Source organism: Meles meles, chromosome 6, assembly GCF_922984935.1.
Source record: "Meles meles chromosome 6, mMelMel3.1 paternal haplotype, whole genome shotgun sequence".
Taxonomy (NCBI): domain Eukaryota; kingdom Metazoa; phylum Chordata; class Mammalia; order Carnivora; family Mustelidae; genus Meles; species Meles meles.
The window spans coordinates 146,806,582-146,828,697 of record NC_060071.1 but is presented as its reverse complement, the minus strand read 5'-3'; the positions used below and the strand labels follow the sequence as shown (position 1 = coordinate 146,828,697).

Sequence of the window (22,116 nt, the reverse complement as noted above, 5' to 3'; positions counted from 1 at the left end):
GGAAGCCTGCACCAGCCCCCCCTTTCCCCACCGCGAGCAAACATGGGTCCCAGCCCGGCGTCTGCTCCGCGCCCTTCACACTGCCCTGACCCCACGATGTCTGTGTGCACCCACATCTGTTTCCCGTTCCCCCAGCCCCTCCGGCTCTGCCTCTGCTCAGCCCCCAGCACTCAGCACTGACCAAGCCCTGAGGGCCCCAAGCCCTGCGGGACCCACTGCTAGGGACCAGCGGCCCCGTTGCTGACCGGGCCTCTCACGAAGCCAGGGCACTCCTGAAGGGGAGGCGGGGCTGATGGCTCCCATTTTACAGACAGAACCACTGAGGCCCAGAAAGGGGATTTGTCCAAGGCCATGCAGGTGGTGAGGCCAGATGTGACCACCAGACACTCTGGAATGACCAGCCCCTCTCTGATGCCAAGGGCCAGGCCCTGAGGCCCATTAGCTTTGTGCCCATGGCCGTCACCCAGTGGGCCCTCCCGGGGGCTCAGCACATTCTCCCATATGAGCCATACGGCAACGCTGCCAGGTGGCCGCGGGGGCCCTCAGGCTTGAGGAGACTGTGCACGTGCCCACGGCCACACAGAGTGAGTGTTCTGCTGGCCAGAAAGCTGGCAGGACCAGAATGGATGGATCCAGGGTTCAGACCATCTCGTCCAGGTGGCGCTCGGGTCAGGGACTGTGTGTCTGCCTGTTTTCTTGTGTTCTGACCGGTGGACGCAGCCGGCCTTGAACAGGTTGGGTGCTGACGGAGGGCCAGCCCCATCCCTGCCTGCCTGGCCACTGCAGGTGAAGCGGGGACAGGCTGGCAGTGGCAGCTGCCATGTCAGAGGGCAAAGGGCAGGATGGAATCCACCCAAGTTGTGTGCGGATGCCCAGCCTCACCATTGCTTGGGAACCAGGCTGTTTGCATTCAAAGATTTTATTTATTTACCTATCAGACTGAGAGAGAGCCCGCGCAAACACAGCAGGCAGAGCGACAAGCAGGCTCCGGGCTGAGCAGGGAGCCCGATGCGGGACTCGACCTTGAGATCACGACCTGACCCGAAGGCCGACGGCTCACCTGCTGAGCCACTCAGGCGTCCCGCCTGGGCTGCTGGCATTCAAAGCCCAGCTCTGAGACCACAGCAAGACATGAGTCCCTGCCTCGTGGCTCTTGCATTCCTGGGAGACAGACACCAAGAGATGAGGTGACCGGAGCACAGGGACGGAAAACAGCAGCGAGCGCCAAGGACAGGGACAGAGGAGGGAGACAAGGAGTGAGTTGGGGGCGGGGGGCAGGCAGCCCAAGACGGTGACACAGGAGACAAGTGTGTTTGCCCCCGTCACTGCCGCCAAGGATCACCCACCCTTTCTCCCGGACAAATGTGCCCAAACTTCACCCTTCTCCTCAGCCGACCCAGAAAACACGCCACCTCGCCCTTCGGGGCGGCAGCTCCCCGGCCTGTGCGAGCTTCGGGCAGGGAGGGCCGTGCCAGGCCCGTCTCTGAGCCCACAGCACCCAGCACGGGGCGTGCTGGGGGGGGCAAACAAGCCGGTGGACGGAGGGGCGGGCAGATGGATGGATGGACAGATGGGCGGAGGGAAGGGGGGATGAACAGGCGGACAGACGGACGGCTGGGGGGGGTGAGTGGGTGGAGGGATAGGTAGGTAGATGGAGGGATGGACAGACAGACAGAGGGACTGCAGGATGGACAGAGGAATGGATGGGTGGAGGGGTGGGGGGTGAGTGGACTGGCAGTGGAAAATACAAATGAATGAACAGTTGGGGGGGTCACCTGCCCATCCTCGGCTTGAGCCAACACAGGAGGTGGCAAGGAGGACGTTAGGTGGCTGGGCAGCCAGGGGTCTTGGCCGGGGAGAGTCCCACACGGTCTGGGGGAGAGCTCGGGCTGGGCCCCCAGCCTGGGTTTGGCTCCAGGCTCCACCTCTCCCAGATGGGTGGCCTTGGGCCCATAGCGTTACCTTTCTGGGTGCCGGGCAGAGAGCAGAAGGCAGAGTCCAAGGGAACCTTCCGGGGCCACTCCTCTCAACAGGCAGCGTTACTGATCAGCACCAAGGCCGGCTTTAGGCCTTCCTCCGCCAACACCAGAACCCCTCCGAGGGCGGGCCCCCACCCCTGAGGCTGGTCTTCTGGGAGGAGGCAGACATCGCACTGGAAACCCCAGCCTGGGGTTGGGAATAGGGGGGCGCTGGCCCCACTGGGCACAGGGACTTGCCCGCCAAGGGGCCAGACACATTCCAAAATGCATTTTTACGTTTGATAAGAAAAACTATAACTCTAAGTTGTTTTATTTTTAATTTTTTTAAGATTTTATTTATTTATTTGACAGAGTACAAGTAGGCAGAGCAGCAGAGGGAGAGCGAGAAGCAGGGTCTCCACTGAGCAGGGAGCCTGATGCGGGGCTCGATCCCAGGACCCTGGGATCATGACCCGAGCTGAAGGCAGAGGCTTAACCCACTGAGCCACCCAGGCGCCCCTGTTTTGGTTTTTTTTTTTAAATCCAGACTGATGAGAGGGAGCATACAAAGCGAATGCCTCGCAGTTCAGGTCTGGGTCCTGCTTTCTGGTCAAAGGCAGGCAAACATGAACATTATCTTTTTTGTTGTCTTTTTTGTTTTACTTTGTTTGAGGAGGGGGAGGGGCAGAGAGAGAAAGAGAATCTCAAGCAGGCTCCCGGCCAGCCCAGACCCCAGCACTGGGCTTGATCTCACCGTCCCGGAGATCACAACCTGAGCGTAAAGCAAGGGTCCGACGCTCAACTGACTGAACCCCCCGGGCACCCCCACACATTTCCTTTTTCACTGTCATTTTGTGGTTTGCTTCTTTCTGTTACCAACTTGCCTGCGACGCTTGCCCACCATGGCTCCGAGAACTTCCCCACTGTGCATGTCCTGCCTGCCGTCTGGCCGAGGGTTGGCCGGGGGCCGGGGACAGAGGCTGACCCAGGCTTGGCTCTGGTCCTGCCCGTCCTCACGTGTGACCCGCGTGACCCGGGAGCCTAGGCCTCAGGGTCCTCACCTGTGAAGCGGAGATTCCGCTACCCACTGCCATCCAGCTATGGGAGTCCTGAGTGGTCAGTGTCTGGAAAGCCTCGGGAGCCGAGCCTGGCAGGCCGTCAGCGCGCCGCGTGTGGCCGCGATGATTTAATTCACAACTGATAGAAGTTGGCTCGTTTCCAGCTCAGAACAGAAAGTCGTCGCACAGGCCTGCTTTGAGGTCTTCCCTTGTTTCCATGGGGTACACTCTCGGAGGGAGACGGCTGAGTCAAAGACACCCGATCTATCTTTCATTTTCACATACTTTGGAGTAGGATTTGGAGAGGTCGAGGAAGGGCAGTGGGATTTCCGTGTAATGGACATGGGCCAGGAGCCCCGAGTGGGCATGGGGACCCAGGCTGGCTCCAGAGACTAGCAGGCCGGGCATTTCCAGGAAACGGGGCTCCAAGATCAGGAGAGCCCTGGTTCTCACCCAGTCACTCTGTGACCAGGAGCAAGCCACCTTCCCCTGAGTCACAGTTTCTCCATCTATAAAACGGGACAGGAGATAACAGCATCCTCTCCGGGCTCGGCCCTGCCATGTGATGCCCCGCGGGTGGCCGCAGACCTCACGGCCCCAGGGAGGGGGGCCACGAGCATGCACCCGCCTTTGGGAGGAGGGTGTCTCTGGCATCTGCCGCTGGCCCTCGACCTTTGGGGCTCTCCACAGGACGACTCCCGACATGGCTCCCAACATCCCCCCCCCCCCCAGAGCTGGAGCTCGAAGAGGGGGCGGCAGGGGGTGGCCACGATGCCTCGGTGACTGTCTCAGGAGTGACACGTGGTCATTCCCACTGCTTTCTATTCCCTGGACGTGACCCGGACATTCCAGCCCAGGCTCGGCGAGAGGGGACTTTGAAAGCGGGGAGTGTGGAAGGATTAGTGGACGGGTCTTCCGGCCGCCCCAGACAGGCAGGAATGGGAACAGGTGAGCGCGGCCAGCCCATCGCCGAGAGAAACCTGTCTCCGCTGGGGCTTCACGGAGGCTTCCAGGAAGGGACACTTCGGAGCTGCTCATGAAGTCAGGAGGGACCCACAGGAGTGCCGAGCAGTGTGATTCCCAGTGTGGACCCTGAGGGCAGGCTCACGGGGGATGCCCCTGCGGGCACACAAAAATCTTCAAGAACACAGACCGGGTGAACGAGAAGAGAGAGAGAGACCTCCCAAGCCCCCTGTGGCGTACACCCCGGAGGCACACCTGGCCCCTCACCAGCCCTCATGCTCCCTGCCACGTGGCATAGAAGCTAAGGGCCTCGCTCCCAAGGGGGCTGAGGACAGGGACTCCAGAGGACAGAGCCTGAAGCAGCAGGACAGGTGACAGAGGGGAGATTCTGGTGGGGGGAGGGAAGGGACTGTCCCCGGGCAGCTGCCCCAGGAAGACGCTGCCTGGCTGAGCGACCATGACAGGAGGAGAGCCGTGGAGGAGGAGGGACACCGAGGTAGCACAAGGCCTTTCTGCGAGAGGTTTGGGAAGAGGGGGACTCCGACTCCAGGACTCCTGCAAGAGGGCAGCGCTCCTGGATTCCAGGAAGCTGAGGGTATGTGGCCCATCCTCTGCCTGTCTCTGGAGCTTCCCCCCAAACCTGTGCTCCCCGTGGGTCCATGACTATCCCAACACGCCTCAGGGCTCAGGACAGGTCGTTCTCTGCCCGCTGTCACGCCCCCTCTGGCCTCCCAAGGTGCCAACTCCAGCTCACCTGGCCGCCCAGCCCAGGGCCCTGGTGGGGGCACGCTGCCCTCGGGTGCCCTTTTACACAGCCCTTCAGCTGGGGACAGTGGTCTGCTTCTCCGACCCCCAGGCAGTGTGGCACCCCAGATGGGGCAGAGCTGGGCCGGCTCATGTCGGGCCCCAGGGCCAGCCCGGAGGGTGGGCTCCAGGGGGCCCGGGAGCCTCGCCACCTCTGAATGAGCGGCGGGCACATGCTGTGTCTGCCACACGTGGCTGGGCGCCACGGGCCTGGCTCCTCTGTCCCGCCGGGCTGGGCCGGCCCAAACTGTGGATCACCCCTGGGGCCCTCGGGGTTAGGGGCACCCACAGGCAGGCCCCCTGTACGCTCTGGTCTTAACCTTGAAGCATTCGCTATGAGTCTATTTATATCGTCCCCCTCTTGAGTTTCTGGTCATCTCCTCATCTGGCCAGAGGCCCCTTATTCCGGTCTCTCGTACACTCCAAGGCCGAGCGGGCTGGGAAAGGTGCCACGCACAAGAGAGGCCCAGGGCTCACCTGGAAAGACAAGTGTGTGGAAGGCCGCAACACTCCGGATGGCATGAAGATGCCGGACGCCCACGCAGCACGCTAGCGACTCTGGGCTTGACTCGTCCCAGCAACCACTTCGCATCCATTTAACGAGAGAACGTTGGGCCCCGTGGACTTGGGAGGACAGTGGCTGGGTGTCCCCATCAGGTCCCCAGCCCTTCAGGCTCTGAGGCCCAGACCCACTGCTCCCGGAGTCTGATTCCTTAGGTCTGGGAAGCTGTGTCTTAGCTAGCATCCTGGCAAACTCCAATCCCGGAGATCTGGAAGGGGGAGCCTGTGGCCGGGGCCCCACAGCAGGACGGGCCAGGGCCCCGCTCCCCTCACCCAGGTCTGGCTCCTCAGCTGCCTGCTCGCCCTGCCAGAGCTGGCAACGTGACCCCTGCTCTTTTTTTTTTTTTTTTAAATGTAGGCACCAAGCTCAGCATGGAGCCCAGTGTGGGGCTTGAACTCACAACCCCGAGATCAAGACCTGAGCTGATGGGGCACCTGGGTGGCTCAGTGGGTTAAAGCCGCTGCCTTCGGCTCAGGTCATGCTCTCAGAGTCCTGGGATCGAGTCCCGCATCGGGCTCTCTGCTCAGCAGCGAGCCTGCTTCCCTCTCTCTCTCTCTGCCTGCCTCTCTGTCTGCTTGTGATCTCTCTCTGTCAAGTAAATAAATAAAATCTTTAAAAGAAAAAAAGACCTGAGCTGAGATCGAGTCGGATGCTTTACCAACTGAGCCACCCAGGTGCCCCTGTGACTCCTGCCCTTGAGTCAAAACCGACAGGCAGGGGTGCACGGGTCTGGCTCTCAGGGACACGTGCGCACACACACAGACCCCCTGGGCCGGGAGAGGTATGGCCCCCTTTCTGCACCTCCCGGCCTCCTCATCAGGGCCGACTGTAGCCGAGCGGGAAGAAACTTTGTTTAGGAAGTTTTTCATTCTAAAAATACATGTTAGAAAAAACAATCACCCCAAACCCCCAGCACGCCTCACCTCTTTTTCACAGAACACAGGTCCCTGGAGAAGGTTCAGGCTGTCGGCCGGCGGGGCCTCCCACTGGCCTCACCCCCCACCCAGGGTCCATCACCTTCCACAGCTCGGATTCTGTCAGCTTGCACATTTATTGAGTACCTGCTGTATGCCTGCCTTGTTTAGGCTTAATAAAGAAGACGGAGAAGGGCCTTGTCCTGGTAGAGCTCACATTCTAGTGAGAGAGAGGTCATAAACACGAGGAGAAAATTAATGTCACCCTAGGAGTTGAAAGCTGTGTGGGGAGGGGCGGAGGGCCGTCTGCGGTAGATGGGGGAGGCCAGCCAAGCCCCTTGTCAGGAGGTGAGGAGTGAACAGGGACCTGAGTTCTGGAGGCGATCCCAGCAAGGGAAGGGCTTCCCAGGCAGAGGAAGCGGCCTGTGCAAGAGCACTGGGGTGATGATGGGCTTGGAGTATGGGTGCGCGGCCAGGTCACCGTGGGCTTAGAGGCACTGAACCTAGGTTCTATCCCAAGTGAATGGGGAGTCAGTTGACAGCCCTGTCCTCCTCCCGCCTCACCAGGGTCAGAACAGCCTCCCATCACTGAATCCACGTGACTCCTGGGAGGCGAGAAACAGAGGTGAGTTTTCTTCGCCTCTATTCCTGCTGGTGTTTCTAGTTCTTCCGCATGGGACCCATCTTGTGTAAGAAATTATAAAAGCCATACAAAGTGGGGTACCCGGGTGGCTCAGTGGGTTAAAGCCTCTGCCTTTGGCTCAGGTCATGATCCTGGGGTCCTGGGATCGAGTCCCGCACTGGGCTCTCTGCTCAGCAGGGAGCCTGCTTCTCCTCTCTGTCTGCCTCTCTGCCTACTTGCCATCTCCGTCTATCAAATAAATAAATAAAATCTAAAAAAAAAAAAAAAAAAAAAAGCCGTACAAAGTAAAAACTTGCACCATGCATTTTAGTGACCTGGCTTGATCCCTAGTCCCGTCACACTCCCTCCCTCCTTTGCTGTCCCCCCACTGCTCTGGCCTTGAGCCCCTCCTGCCCCCTAAAGTCTGGGGCCTGAGAAGAGCCCTGCCAGGTGGCCTCCCCAGGAACAGAGGTGGGGCCTCGGGCGCTGGGGAAGGTGAGGGGTTTGAACAACCACATTCTGTGCTCTAATTTGAACTTCAGGAAATGAAACAGACACAGAACCCGACTGCTGATGTCATAATACAGGCTTCAAAATACAGGCATTGCGCACTCGTTTACTTGGCCGTGACTTCCTTGTTTTCCCTTTCTGGTCTCTCCTGAACGCCACCAGTCTCTGGAGGTCAGGCTGATCACTCCCAGGGAGTCCAGGCTCATACTACCTTCCCCAAGCGTGACATTAACTGCAAGGCACGTGCATTCTCTTTAAAAAAAAAAAAAAAAGGGATGCCTGGGTGGCTCAGTCGGTTAAGCAACTGCCTTTGGCTCAGGTCACGATCCCAGGGTCCTGGGATGGAGCCCCACATCGGCTCTCTGCTCAGTGGAGAGCCTGCTTCTCCCTCTCCCTCTGTCTGCCGCTCAGCCTACTTGTGCGCTCTCTCTCGCTGTCAAATAAATAGAATCTTTAAAAAAATAAAAAATAAAAATAAAAATATATGTATATATACACATATATTTATATATACATATATATTTACATATAAATATATACATATATAATACAACTTAAATATTTAAATGAAAATATATATGTAAAGCAGGGTGCCTGGATGGTACAGTTGGGTAAGCATCCGGCTCTTGGTTTTGGCTCAGGTCATGACCTCAACGTCGTGAGAGGGAGCCCCCCATGGGACTCCACACTCAGAGGGGAGTCGGAGCCTGCTTGAGATTCTCTCCCTCTCCTTCTGCCCCTCCCGCTGCTTGTGTACTCTCTCTGAAATAAATGAATCTTTTGCACACACACACACACACACACACACACACATAAAGCAGGTCGGGCCGTCCTAGTTTCCTTCTCAGCTGTCCCATCATAGCTTCTGACCTACTGCCTGTTAAGGTACACGACTTTCTTCTCAAGCCCCCAAATCTAGAGGTAGCTGCTGCCGGCCTTGTGCTCTACCTCCCCGGGCATCGGCAACCAGAGGACAAGCGTCCCTAGCAGTGAGTCACCTCGGTGTAGCTTAACTGTCATGCCTTGGAGGCCTCCAGCCACCCGAGCAGTCCCACCGTCAACTCCTGCCTGTCTTGGGTCTGGGCTTCTCCTGGGGCCCATGTTTTTGCTTTTCTGCTTTTCTTGAGGTCAGAGGCTGGCGATATTCAAACCCAGGCCTCCAGACCCCTAGTTCAGGGCCCACCAGCCATCACGAGCACTGGACTAGGAGTCAGCAGATCTGGGTTTGGGTCTCTGCTTAATGAATATTCTGTCTAGAGTTTAAAGAATAAAAGGAAATCACACGTGACTGTCGGATTCCTGGTGGCCTCTGGATCACCATGGATCACGGCTTCGCTGATGTCCCCCCTAGCACCAGAAATACAGATCCGTTGTGACACCCTCGCGATTTCAGAAAAGGTACAGCGAGAGTAAAAGAAGTGTGGATCTGCGATGACCTGGAAACACCGCATGGAGTGTGGTCCCAACCACAGGACCATGAAGAAGGAAGTTGGGCCCCAGGCCGGAAAGGTGTTATCTCACCCTCATTGTGAAGGAGAAAGTGTCCAGTCAAGTCCAGTCCCAACCGGACAGTCCAGGCCTCCTGAGGCGCTGGGGAAGGAGGGAAGGACAGGTCTCTGACCAGGCAGGGGTCCTTGCCACTGCCAGTCTCAGGGACTCTCCCCCCGGGCGGACTGCATCGTACCAGCTCCTCCTCTGACCCCATCGTGTGCCCCCGCCTCCCCCGCCGCCCAGCTCGCCCAGTCCCGAGGCCTCCGGTGCCCCCTCTCCGCCACGCGGCTCCGGGCACGTCCAGGAACCTGCCCGGCTCTGCACCCTTCGCGGCTCCCACGGCCCCGCAGCGCGCGGGCAGGTGCGGACCCCAGAGGGGCGCCCCATGCCCCCCTTCCCCGTCCCAGCCCCCTCCCCGCCTCCCGGGAAGGCGGGCGCGCTCGGACCCGGACATCCCGCGTACCCGGCGGGGCGGGAGCACAGGCGGATCGCCCGCGGGGCATCACAGCTAGTGGTGTCCGAGCCTGGGAGGATCCTGGCTCTAGGCGCCCGCGTCCCCATTACACGGGCAGGGACCCGGGGTTTGGCGGCAGAATCGGGATCTGGCCCCAGGCCCCAGGTCCCCGGGCCCGGTCCAGAGCGAGCACACCCCGCCTCCCGCTCAGCTGACCCGTCGCGCGCACGCCGGGAGGTTCCCGCCCCGCACAGGCCGCGGTCAGGCCCCGCGCTCCGGGACCCGGCCCCATCGTCCCGCCGCCCCGCGCACCGGGCCGCCTCTCCAGCCCGGAACGGCGCGGGCGGGCGCACGAAGCACATTCTTTGTCTGCGGCGCCCGTGCGCCTCCCCCGCCCGTGCGCCTCCCCCGCCCGTGCGCCTCCCCCGCCCGTGCGCCTCCCCCGCCCGCCACGTCCCCCCCCGCCCCGCCACGTCCCCCCCCGCCCCGCCCGCCCCGGACACGCCCAGCCAATGAGGCGCGGCGACGGTGCGCAGGGCCCGGGGTGTTGTCCGCTCCTCGCCCCCCCATTGGCCGCGCTCTGCACCCCGCGGGGCGGCCGGCAGGCGCGAGGGGCGGGGCGCGCGGCCCGAGGTGAGGGACCGCGGGCTGCGGGCGGACCGCCGCGAGGGCGAGCGAGCCGGTCAGCAAGGGTCGTGCGCTGACCCAGGAGCCGCGCACTGAGCCCCCGCCGCCGCCGCCCCCTGACCCCGGCCGGTCCCGGGCTTTGCGCCAGGAGGCGGCGGCCAGGCCGAGCCCCAATCCCCCGTGCCCGGGGGATCCCCGACGGCGACCCGCCCGGCGAGGAGCCAGAGGAGAAGGACGAGGAGGAAGAGCGGCCTCACCGGGGACCCGGCAATGGCGCTCGACTTCCTTGCTGGATGCGCTGGGGGTAAGGAGGCGGCCGGCTCCGGGGCGGGGTGGGAGGCCGGCTCACCTGCGGGCCCGGGGCCCCGGCGGCCCCCCCTCGGGTCGGGGTTTCGTCGCCTGCAGAATGGGGGTGACAATGCTCTGGTCTCACGGGGCTCTCGCGGGCGTGAACTGACAGCAGGCCCGGAGGGCGTCTAGCGCGCAGTCCGCGGGGGCACGCGTCGTTTAAACCCTTCGAGGCACGTCCAGACGAGAGGTCTGGGGCGCCGGGGCAGCACGGTGGCTTGGCCAAGGCGGGGACTCCCAGGAGGATGCCCCACCGCCCCGTGCGCGCTTCTAGCCGGAGGCCTCCGGCGCATCTCCCTCACCGGCTCTTGCATCCCCAGCCCGCGCCCACCCGCATCAGGGTCCCCTCCCAGGGCCGGAGAAGTTTGGGGTTGGCTGCACCCTCTTCCCCCACAGATGCCTGGGCGGGGCTGGGGCCGCAGGACGACCCCCTAAAGGGCTGGCCTTGGAGGGCCCTGAGGGGCGCCGTTCGGACCCCAGGCGCCGAGTCACGCTTTGGCACGCCGCGCCTTCCTACGCCGCTCCGTGAGCTGCTGGGGGGCGACTCCACCCAGGTGGCGGCGTGGGCTAGCCCTTGTGCTCACGCGTGCGTGTCCCCGGTGTGGGGCCCCTTCACGCGCGCCGGGCTCCTAGGGCCCTCCCCAAGCCTGTGTCCCCGAGAGAGCGGCAACCACTGTGCATTCCTGGCTCTGCTGTGGGCCACCCGGGACACCAGGGCGGCCGCTTCCCTGTTGTGCCTTGGGATTTCTCTGCTTTTTCTTGGAGAGCTAATGCACTCGATTGGTATTAATTGCGAGCCAGGTTTCACTGCAGGTAATCCGCACCGAGGCCGCAGAGTTGCGGGGGGGCGGCACCCCGGGTGGGGTCCTGAGCTGATGGCGGCTTCTCTCCTCCAGCACCTGTCTGCTGGGGTTTGGCGCTGGGCTCCGTGGGGGCAAAGGAGAGGGACTAGCAATGGCCTTTGCAGCCTGAGCTTCCTGCTTTGGGCAGGAGGAGACTGGCAGAGAAGAGAGCGTGCCAGGGAAGTGATCTGTGTGAAGAGATTTTAAGAACTTCCTAGACTGTTACCCAATCCGGCTGCTGAAGGGGGAAAACCCAGAGCTTTTCATAAATGGGTGCACTTCTCCGAAGCCCAGGCCAGGAGACAGGAGGCGGAGTGGGGGGGGGGGCAACCTCTACAGATCCAGCTCTCAGGTCCCCGATCCCCCACCCCATGATGCCACTCTGCCTCCTGTGGCTGCCCTGCCCGCTCCTGCTGGGCCCCAGGCCCTCCTCTACCACTCCCCCACCAAGTGATGGCTCAGTGAGGGTGGGCTGTCCCATGGCTTCCCAGCTTCTTCAGGAGTGTGGATCCTTTCCCCAGAGGGGCAGGATTCCTTCTGATTTCTCCTGGGTGTCCTGGGAGCTCCCTGGGCGCTGCAGGGTTTGGGGTAGCACTACTCACCCTGAGGCCGGGGACCCATCCTCCCAGGCACGCGTGTTCAGTCACTCAAGGCTCTTACTCATCAAGGGCCCCTCCTGGAATGCCTTCTGCCCATCTTACTAGGCCCACCTAGGAAATCTTGTCCAGGCTCCAAGGTTGGGGCTAGATTAGAGTCCAGTACCATAGTCGGCTCCAGGCGGCAGCCCCCGTCCCCACTGCCTTCCAGGGATCCAGCCAGGGGCTGCTGGTAAGCCCCTACCTTCCTGCTGTGCTTGTGGAGGCCTGAGTCTCCCAGGATGGAAGTGGCTGCCACGTTCTTTGTGAGGGTCATTGGCCCCCCTCCCCCCGGGATCATCTGCTTTCTTTCTTTTTTTAAATATTTATTTATTTGACAGAGAGCACAAGGAGGCAGAGCGGCAGGCAGAGGGAGAAGGAGAAGCAGGCTCTCCACTGAGCAGAGAGCCCGATGTGAGGCTCGATCTCAGAATCCTGAGATCATGACCTGAGCCAAAGGCAGAGGCTTAACCCACTGAGCCACCCAGCCACCCAGGTGCCCCTCCTCTCCTGGGTCGAATAATCCTGGTCTTCAGAAGGGGAGGGACTAGTAGGACAGTGACCTGATTGTGTCCCCGGCCTGCCTTCTGGGTCCCTGGCATGGCTAGCCTGCCAGAGGGGTTGTCCGGGAACCATGCTCCCACCTTGGACCCCTGGGCCCTCAAGGCCCCTGCCCAGTTCCTTTGGTGGCCTGGGGTCTGTCTAGATTCAGATTCCTGGGCGGGAGAACAGTAGATCACCTCTGATTGGCTGAGTGTCGGGTCAGGGAGGTGGGGCAAGCACCTTGATTGACAGCATCCGGGTGTTCAGGTGGTGGGCCGGTCGGAAGGCCTGCCCGCACTCCCCGCCGGGGGTCAGTCCCAGGTTTTCAGTCCACCCACCCGCCCTTCTCCCTGCCGCAGCTGTGGATAGGAGGAGGCGGGGAGAGCAGCTCCATGGTGGGGCCGGGAACCCTGCCTGGGGAGGGCGGTCCCCTCTCCCACCCTGGAGAGGCCATGATGGGTGCCTCTAAGAATCCAGCTTACGTAAGGCGGTGGGCACTGGCTTGGAGGCAGAAGAAAGGGTCCCCTTGTGCTGCCCCAGTGACCTGTTTGGGAGCTGCTGTGGCACAGCTTCCTGGCTCTCAAGGTACTTGTGAGGTTAAAAGGACAAAGCTTTGGGGGACTGGAGGCCGGGATGGAGGCAGGCCCCAAGGCCCTCTCTGTTTCTGTGAATGGGGATGTCCTAGGTGAGGAGAAGCCCCTCCCCTGAGGGCCGTGAACTGAGCCTCTGGGGAAAGTAGGAATGCAAGTTGCTGCCATTGGGGAGGCCTTGGTGGGGCCTCCCAACCAGCCTGGTGGGGTGAGGGGTCACCCCTCCCATCCCAGAGGCTGATGAAGGCTGGTCTAGAACCTGACCAGGTCTGGGACCAGAGGCAGGAGGGTCCACTCACGGGAAGGGGACCTCCAGCATTTCCCGTGTGTGGTTCTTGGGGACCCCACAACTAGGCCTGGGTGTCCAGGGCATGGATGGCCAGAGGGGCCCACAGCTGGAGGGAGAAGGAAGGCCAAACAGCACACCCCAGCCAAGAGTCAGGTTTCCAAAACCCCAGGACATCAGTTACAGCCCCAGAAAGTAAATTCTAGAACTAGGCTGTTCCAATTTAGAAAATTCACAACAGGAAAAAGAAGGTGGCTTGCAGAAGATAGAAACAAAGTGTGTCTCCAAGGACCAGAGACGCAGGTATAGAAGTCTCAAGGGACAAGGCGCCTTGGGGATGCCTTTTCATCTTGCTGTGAATGCTAGGGGTCCAGAAGGAGAAGAATAAATATGTAAGAGTGGAAATTTTCTGTGATAAGAAAAAGGCCTGAGTCTTCAGAGTGAAAGTGTTGGTGTGGTACCAGGCAGGGTTACTTAAAAACAAAAACAAAAACAAAAAAAAAAAACAGAAGACACACCCTTGGCATCTCAATGACATTCCTGAAATCTACAGATAGAATCTCAGAGGCTTCCTGGTAAAACGCATATGTTACTGACAAGGAGAAGAAATGCACCGGCAACAGGTTTCTCAGCGGCAGCACCAGGCGCCAGAAGATGCTGGGATGTTGGCCTCGGGCTGAGAGCATCACCAGAGCGCACAGGACCGTGGCTCCCCAACAGTGTTAACAAAATAAATTTTGCAGAGAAGCAGGAATTCGGAGGCTATTCATTGCCCTCTATGTTACCTCCGAGACAAATAACCCAGAAAGGCAGCAAGCAAATGGCACTCACCCAGAGTAGAGACCCGCGGGAGGGGGGAGAGGCGAGGAGGACAGGGAAGAGCTCTGGGTCTGTGGAGTCTCTGGGTGTGGGCGAGTTGGGGGTAGAAGGAACGCTACCGGGGTGGGGAGCCTTCTTGGGGTGGCTCTTACTGGGGGGGGGGTGGGAGCGGTGGGCAGAGAGAGCCTTGGGGGCGTGAGGTTCATATCCTGTGTCTGCATAATAATTCTAAGTGTTCAAAATAAGAAGTAACCTTTAGCTGAACTTGAACGTTAGCAAGCAGGAGGAGGACAAATGGCAGTTTGCCTGAGCAGAAATGTGGAAGAGGAGAATGAGTAGAAGAATTCATTCACGTAAAGTAAGATGGGGTCAGGTCAGATGTCCCATCTTGGCAAAATCAGAGGGGAGCAGAGACCAAAGCCGAGCGGTAGCTTGTTTCCAGGAGTATGGAAAACAAAGTCGCAGGACCAGGCTGGAAGTCAGCCGTTGTGAAGCTATACCAGGCACACATAACCAAAAAGAAAGCAGGATCGGCAAAGTTCGTATCCAACACAGTGGATTCTAAGGCCCAAAGCATTGAATGGGATGGAGAGGACACCCCACAGTGATCACAGGTTGGAAAGCGGCTGCACAGTCATCCCGTCTAACCTCAGGGCGCCCACCACCATGATACCCAGCCCAACAGGGGGCAGGAGAGATGAGTGGTTAAGGTGGAGGGCCCCGGGCCCAGAGGTTCCAGGTTCAAATCCTCACCCCACCAACTTAGTAGCTGTGCAACATAGACATAGTCTCTCAGCCTCCCGTTCCGCATCTGTAAAATGGGCTAATAGTCCTTTCTTTACATGTGAGAGGGAGAGTTACTACACATGCTGAATGAACAACAGTGACCCCAGGTAGAAAGGTTACTGTTTGTCACTCAACAAATAGTACCTGTCTTAATTATAAATGCCCCAGCAGTAAAAGGGGAACCTTAAGAGATTCCCATAGGGAATTCTAGGGAGGAAGGTGTGGGAATTGGTGCATGGGGCAGGCCACCTCACTGAGCCTGGTGACTGGGGAAGCAAGGTGCCTGCCTCCCAGGGATAGTTGCCTGAGAACAGCACTCAGGACTCTGAAAGGCCCAGAGCCCACTTGGAGAGTGCGCCTTTGTCCTTCGAGGTGGGGCTGGGTTTGGGGCCTGGCTGGGACTGACGCAAATCGCCTGATCACAAAGTCTGGAGCTGACTCCCAGGGCAGCAGGTGACTCCCCTGCAGGGAAGGGAGTGGTCAGCCAGTGTCGGTAATACCTTGATACCTCTCCCCTGGCCCTGGGTCAGCCCTGCAGGGTGAGGGGGGTGGCGAGAGCCGATGCTCACACCCAGCACAGGTGAGGACCGTGAGCCACGGAGCCCGAGTTCCCTGTGAGCTTGGCCAGCTGCTGAGTGGCGGACGGAAAGTTCAAATCTGGGTGACTCTCTGGCCCCAAGTCCAAAACCCCTGGGTCCCCCTGCCATGCTGGGGGAGGGGAGTGGGGGGGACAGTTGTTGTCAGTCAAGTTCGGGGAGCAGCAGGGGCGGGAGAGACACCAGCTGTGAGTTGGACAGATCCTGGCGTGTCCTCAGGGATGTCACTCTCTTACCCCACTGTGCATGCAGACCTGAGGACAGAGGTGCTCAGAGGCGCCCGCACACAGGAGGCGCCTCTAAACGTTCTGCGTTCCCACCAGGCGGCTCCCATGCAGTCCTCCGAGCCGGAAGCCCCCCCCCCCGCAGATCTCTGAGGCATCTGGGTGACAGTCCTCCTTTTTCCCTCCAGGTGTGGCAGGTGTGCTCGTGGGACACCCATTTGACACGGTCAAGGTGAGTGTCTTGTCCTGGTTTTACTCTCAGGTCTTTGTGGAGACGCAGACGTTACACAGAGGCCTGAAGGGCTGGGGCGGCTGGAGGCCCCTTTCCAGGGACCAGGGAACCCCCGCGAGGTCTTCCCAGAGGTTCTGGAATAAACGTAGACTTAGGGTTCTGTGACACCCAGGTGGACGGCAGCGTGTCCGCTTTCCTTCTGGGTCTGGCCTTACACCTCCCAGCTCAAACGTGGAGGTCCATGGTGAGCCCTGAGCCTGAGAGGCCAAAGGACAGGCTTCCCCTTGCCCAGAGCAGGGGCTCCTCCCTGCAGAAGCCCTCCAGACATCTTGAAAGAGCGAGCAGTTCAGAGAGAAAATCCAGGACAGAAGAACCGGAACTTGTCGGTATTGCCCATGAACACGATCTTCTCTGAATGGTGATCCCCACTGGCACGAAACCGAGCCGGTTCCCAGGGGCTGGTGTGCACGCGCGTGGAGTTCTCGGCCCCAGCGGATGGCCCGGGGCGGGCACTCCTCCCACCGCTGCTCCTCCATAAACTGCCCAGATCCAGGTTCTCAGAGGCTCGCAGTGGAAACAAAGGAAGTCCATGTTGTCCAGCTGCAAATTCCCAAATAGAATGTTCTCCCTGTGGTTGGGGTTTTAAGTCCCGAAACGAGCCACGTCTGGAGTTTTCCTCACACGCTTCCCCCCGGGAATCAGGACGAGCTGTAAGCAGCAGGGCAGCAGGCCAGACCCTGTGACCCACTGTAAACACTGAACTTGGCAGTGCCTACTTGGGACAGCGAAGGCAAGGATGTCAGCCCGAGCTGAGTCTGAGGTCATTTCCTGTCCCCTCTTTTTCCAGTGGAAGTCAGGTGGTCCTTGGGCAAGGAAAGGACTCGGGACCTCAGGGCTGGGGTTGCCTTCAGCGTGGGCATGAGGGCCTGGCTTAATGTTCGGGCTCCGACCTGCACGTGTTCTGCCTGAGGCCTTATGTGGGCCCAGGCCCACTGCTCGCCCATCTGCCGTGTGACCTTGGGCCAGCCGCCTTACCTCAGGGCCCAGGCTTCTCATCGGCCAAGTGAGGCGCTGGGCAAGATTGCAGAGCCCTTGCGATGCCGGGTGCGCCACCGTCAGGCTGGGCTTACACGGAATGCCCGTTCTGCAGAGCACAAATCTACCCCATCATCTGCAATTTCGGGAGAAGGCTGAAGGACCAGGCTTTCTTGCCACATGGCAGCCCATGTCCCCCCAGAGCCTGCCGAGACCCTGTCTGCACAGCTGCTTGTGCCCACGGGCCTGGGCAGCCCCTGAAACCCATGAAGCCTGCCCCCAAGCCAAAGCAGCCCCGCCTGGCACCGGCCCCCACTCCCCTGTGTTTATAGCTTGTGGTCACATGTTGGGTTCGCTTCGTGAACCCAGCATTACAGGAGCCATGCCTCTCCGAGCCGTGACTCGGCCCTCAGCTAGCCCCACTCCCCCTCCTCAGTGCCCCCAGGCTGGGGAGGGCTCTGTCCTGGGGTCCCTGGCCACACCCCCAGCACTGATGGGGGGGCGGCGGAGCCTCTCCACCCCACAGGGCTCCTACCCCTTGGACACCCCTACCCCGCCCTTACCTCGCCCAGGAGGTGGCCTTTGAAGAAATCCACTGGTGACTTTGGCCCCTGCAGCCCACCAGCATCACATCTGGGCAAACCTGTTATAAACCAGGGTTCTTACAGATAGGAAAAAACCTGCCCCCAGGAATCCCCGCTGTCACCCAGCGCGTGACCCCTCATTGTGCTGGTCAGGGAACGTGCGCCTTCGGTTGCATTTAATGCTATGTCACCAGTGGCCTTATTTTTATTTTTTCAGATTTTATTTACTTACTTGACAGCGAGGACAAGCAGGGGGAGGAGGAGAGGGAGCAGGCTCCCCGCTGAGCAGAGAGCCGGATGCAGGGCTTGATCCCAGGATGTTGGGCTCACAACCTGAGCCAAAGGCAGAAGCTTAACCGACTGAGGGGCGCCTGGGTGGCTCAGTGGGTTAAGCCGCTGCCTTCGGCTCAGGTCATGATCTCGGGGTCCTGGGATCGAGTCCCGCATCGGGCTCTCTGCTCAGCGGGGAGCCTGCTTCCTCCTCTCTCTCTGCCCGCCTCTCTGCCTACTTGTGATCTCTGTCAAATAAATAAAATCTTTAAAAAAAAAAAAAAAAAAAAGAAGCTTAACCGACTGAGCCACGCAGGCGCCCTCCGCAATGGCCTTATTTTTTACTGGCCCTTTTCCAGTGGAAAAGTTAAACAATTCTCACTAAAAGAAAAACCAGAAAGGGAGAAGAGCACCTTTTCTTCATACTGACAAGTCGTGTTTCCCATTCTGTACACTTCCTCCAGGATCCCCCCCTCCACCACTGTGCCTGCCGTGGGCATGTGATATTTTTTTTAAATGAGTTTCATCATCAGACCTATACGCAGTTCTTCGGTTGGCTTTCTATTACAAAAATAACATACGTTGTAAAGAAATTTTTAACCATTATAGAGACATATAAACTAAAAAGGAAAAAAAAAAACCCAGTCCTTCATAGATCCTCTTCCCCAATCCTTAGTGATTTCTTTTTTAAGATCATTTATTTATTTATTTAACACAGAGAGAGCACACGTGGGGGGAGGGGTAAACAGAGGGAGAGGGAGAAGCAGACTCCCCGCTGAGCAGGGAGCCCGATGCGGGGCTCGAGCTGAGGACCGTGGGATGATGACCTGAGCCGAAGGCAGACGCTTAACCCAAAGAGCCACCCAGGCGCCCCCTCATTAGTGATTTCTGCTGAAAAACAGAAATGTCCACAGACCCATATATATTCCTTGTGCTTGGCAAAAGTGGGATTTACTTCAATAGCTCTGCTGTTGTTTTAACCGAAATCTGACACATATAGAAAAGTGCGCGCATGCCAAGTGTATGAGTCTATGAATCATCGCGAAGCACATGTCTGGGGAGAGAACAGGGTCCCCAGGAGGCCCCCCTCCCTGTCCTCCTCGCAGCCCCTCCCCCTTCTGCCTGGGACCGGACAGTAAGCAGGGTCACTGAGTGTAAAACTACTCTCACCTGGGAGTGGCCATCCCAGGGCAGGGGAGGGGCTGGGCCCTGGGGGCTCTGCGCCTGGATGTGATGTTGACATTTTATGTTCCTAGGGGCTCCCTGCATGGGGAGCAGAAGTGTAACTTTGCTGTAGACGAGCATAAGCCTCACCCTGGAGAGCTGGTCAGTATAGACCAGGGGAACCCGACCCTTCTCTGTCCCGGCTGATCCAGACCCCGGGCCTGAACCACACCCCGCCACACCTCTCCTCCTCCCGACTGGCAGGGGACAGGGAGGGCGTGAGGTGAGCTAGGGTCCAGCACAGGTCCTGGGGTGGGCACCCAGGGGGGGCTAGTGAAGAAAAATCAGCTCCTTCTGGACCAGAGGGTCTTCATGTCTGGGGTCTCAGCCGGTGGAGAGCTGGGAGCTGCGGAGACCACGAGCCACCGTCCACGTGTCCCGCAATCATGGTTTCTGCTCACACGGCCCGTTTAGTGGCTGCACGAGCAAGAGAAATGTCCCACCAGGAACCCCAGAACATGGGAGGGAAGTGAAAAACCTCACATGGAGAAAACAACCCGAGCAGAGCTCAAGGGGGTAACAGGTTATGAGGTCTTCAGGTGTTAATATGTTACGAACAGGTTGCTCAAGTCCTTTTGTTTTTCTCCACTGAAAATGCACCCCTCCCCCACCAGGTCCCGGCCCAGCGGGCAGCCAGGGTGGGACGGGGCGCCGGGGTGGCCCGCTGCAGCCTGTGCTTGCTTGTCAGACGCTCCGCAGAGCAGCCGCTGCCAGCTGCAGAGGTCCTCGTGGGCCCGGATGGTGCTTTTTTGTGCTTCAAAAGCATTCTGCTGTTAAGTGCATCTCCGGCCCGCCAGCTCCCCTCCCCACTCTGGCCCCGACCAACACAGCCAGGCCACTCCCGTTACTGGAGAGGACAGGCAGCCTCGGCTGAGGTGCAAAACCTCGCTGAGCCTCAGTGTTCCTATCTTTGAAGTGGGGGGGAGGTAACGCCGCCCACCTCGGCTGGTGATTCCCGGGTTACGCCCTCCGGTGCTGCCAGCCGTGGAGGGGTGTTCGTGCTGTGGCCCTGGCTGTGGTCCCGATTTCCGAGTCAGCCCCTGGGAACGGGACTTAACGCAGCTCACTCCCCCACCCGCATGACCTGGATTCTGAGGCCCACTGTGAGGCCGGGCTATCGCAGAGATAAGCTCTCTGTCAACAAAGAGTACTTTCACAGTAGGAGGTTCTGGACTCCAGGGCTCCAAGGGCAGCTGGGCGTGAACCCCCAGGTCCCGAGGGTGGTGACATGGTCACAGAGGAGGTGATGAGCCCCTCTCCTGTCGCTGCTTTAACTCAGGACCACTGTCCTCACACTGTCTACTGGCAGAAAGCAGGAGTCCCTCGGAGTCCAATGCTCACTGCTTTTAACACCCACTGTGGCACTGTCGGACCCCAAGGGGAGTTGGGTGATGGGAATTAGGTGGGGAGCCCCCCCGGCATCGGCCATGGTTTGCCACCAGGACAATGGGACGGTCTGGGAAAATGCTTCGTGTCCCAGTGTCCGCACATTGTGCAGACATAATGCAGCGAGAGGCTTAGCCTCTGCTTCTCTGAGATCTCGGGGGCCCTCCTCCCGCTCTGCAGCTGGGTGTCTTTGTGGCCGTTTGCCCACTGATACCCTCCCTGAAGAGGCACAGACACCTGCCCCTAGCCCCATCCTGGACTCCCAAAAGCCACAGAAAGCTCCTTGGCTCCCTGCCTCCAGCGTCCAGCCTTGGGCCGCCCCAAGGGAGCCTCCCTGGGCTGTCCTGAGTGCTGGGGCAAGGGGTGGGGAGCTCTGGCTCGGCTCGCCGCCTTTCACGGGGTCCTGTCCCTGCAGGTGCGGCTTCAGGTCCAGAGCCCGGAGAAGCCTCAGTACCGAGGGACCCTGCACTGCTTCCAGTCAATCATCAAGCAGGAGAGTGTGAGTGGCCTGGGCCCAGGCGGTTGGCAGTGGGGAACCAGCTTCTCGAATGCTTTGGGCACAGCAGGGACTTGGGAAAGGGGAAGGTTCGAACGCCCAGGCCTCTGCTGTCGAGGACATGGCTTCTGGGAGAATTCGGCTTGGTCCTCCGGAACGCGCGGGGTTGGGCTGGGGCCGAGCACGCGGGGGTCGCAGGGGCGAGGCGGGCCGGGCAGCTGGAGCAGGAGCGCACCTAATGGCGTGTGTATGCCCCTCCCCTTGCCCCCGCAGGTGCTGGGCCTGTACAAGGGCCTGGGCTCGCCCCTCATGGGCCTCACCTTCATCAACGCGCTGGTGTTCGGCGTGCAGGGCAACACCCTGCGGGCGCTGGGCCAGGACACGCCGCTGCACCAGTTCCTGGCGGGCGCGGCGGCGGGCGCCATCCAGTGCGTCATCTGCTGCCCCATGGAGCTGGCCAAGACGCGGCTGCAGGTGCAGGACGCGGGCCCCGCGCGCCCCTACCGCGGCTCGCTGCACTGCCTGGCGCACATCTACCGGCGCGAGGGCCTGCGCGGCGTGAACCGGGGCATGGGCTCCACGCTGCTGCGCGAGACCCCCAGCTTCGGCGTCTACTTCCTGGCGTACGACGTGCTGACGCGCGCGCTCGGCTGCGAGCCCGGCGAGCCGCTGCTCGTGCCCAAGCTGCTGCTGGCGGGCGGCACGTCGGGCATCCTGTCCTGGCTGTCCACCTACCCCGTGGACGTGGTCAAGTCGCGGCTGCAGGCCGACGGGCTGCGCGGCGCCCCGCGCTACGGCGGCTTCGTGGACTGCGTGCGCCAGAGCTACCGCGCCGAGGGCTGGCGCGTGTTCACGCGCGGCCTGGCCTCCACGCTGCTGCGCGCCTTCCCGGTCAACGCCGCCACCTTCGCCACGGTCACCGTGGTGCTCACGTACGCGCGCGGCCCCGAGGCCCGGCCGGACGGCGACGCCGCGCCCGCCGCCCCGTCGGGGCCTGGCCTGGCCCAGCCCTCCAGCCTGTGAGGCGGGCGCCCGGGTCGCCAGCGGGCCTGGGCTGCCTGACACGCGCGGGCCGGGGGGTGGGATGGGGGTGGGGAGGCGGGGGCGCCCTTGGCCGCGCCCTTGATGTCCGCCGCGGCCTCCGCCCAGAGACCGGGAACCTCCTGCCCGCACTGCCCGGTCACCGAGCTCCGAGAGGACGGCGTGTCAGCGTGGAGCCTGGCACTGTCACTTGGGGTCTCACCGACGCTCCAGCCT

The 22,116-nt window shown here is 60.5% G+C and overlaps 1 protein-coding gene across 3 annotated transcripts; it reads left to right on the top strand.

Moving 5' to 3' along the window:
- The first annotated feature begins 9,944 nt into the window (after positions 1-9,944).
- SLC25A29 (solute carrier family 25 member 29) lies at positions 9,945-21,900 on the top strand. Of its 3 annotated transcripts, XM_046010300.1 has the most exons (5): positions 9,945-10,267; positions 15,821-15,864; positions 19,010-19,079; positions 20,779-20,862; positions 21,133-21,900. In XM_046010300.1, the coding sequence occupies exon 5, from the start codon at positions 21,169-21,171 to the stop codon at positions 21,880-21,882; it is 714 nt and encodes a 237-aa protein (XP_045866256.1). In that variant the 5' UTR covers positions 9,945-10,267; positions 15,821-15,864; positions 19,010-19,079; positions 20,779-20,862; positions 21,133-21,168; the 3' UTR covers positions 21,883-21,900. The 3 variants fall into 3 exon arrangements, with proteins under 3 accessions (XP_045866256.1, XP_045866255.1, XP_045866257.1); XM_046010299.1 differs by lacking the exon at positions 19,010-19,079; XM_046010301.1 differs by lacking the exons at positions 9,945-10,267; positions 15,821-15,864; positions 19,010-19,079 and adding an exon at positions 19,088-19,200.
- Positions 21,901-22,116: the final 216 nt, after the last annotated feature.

Coding starts and splice junctions, on each gene's coding strand:
- SLC25A29 (XM_046010299.1), top strand. CDS start 10,234: ATGGCGCTCGACTTCCTTGCTGGATGCGCTGGGG. Junction 15,865..20,778: donor ACCCATTTGACACGGTCAAG/GTGAGTGTCTTG, acceptor CTGTCCCTGCAG/GTGCGGCTTCAGGTCCAGAG. Junction 20,863..21,132: donor CAATCATCAAGCAGGAGAGT/GTGAGTGGCCTG, acceptor TTGCCCCCGCAG/GTGCTGGGCCTGTACAAGGG.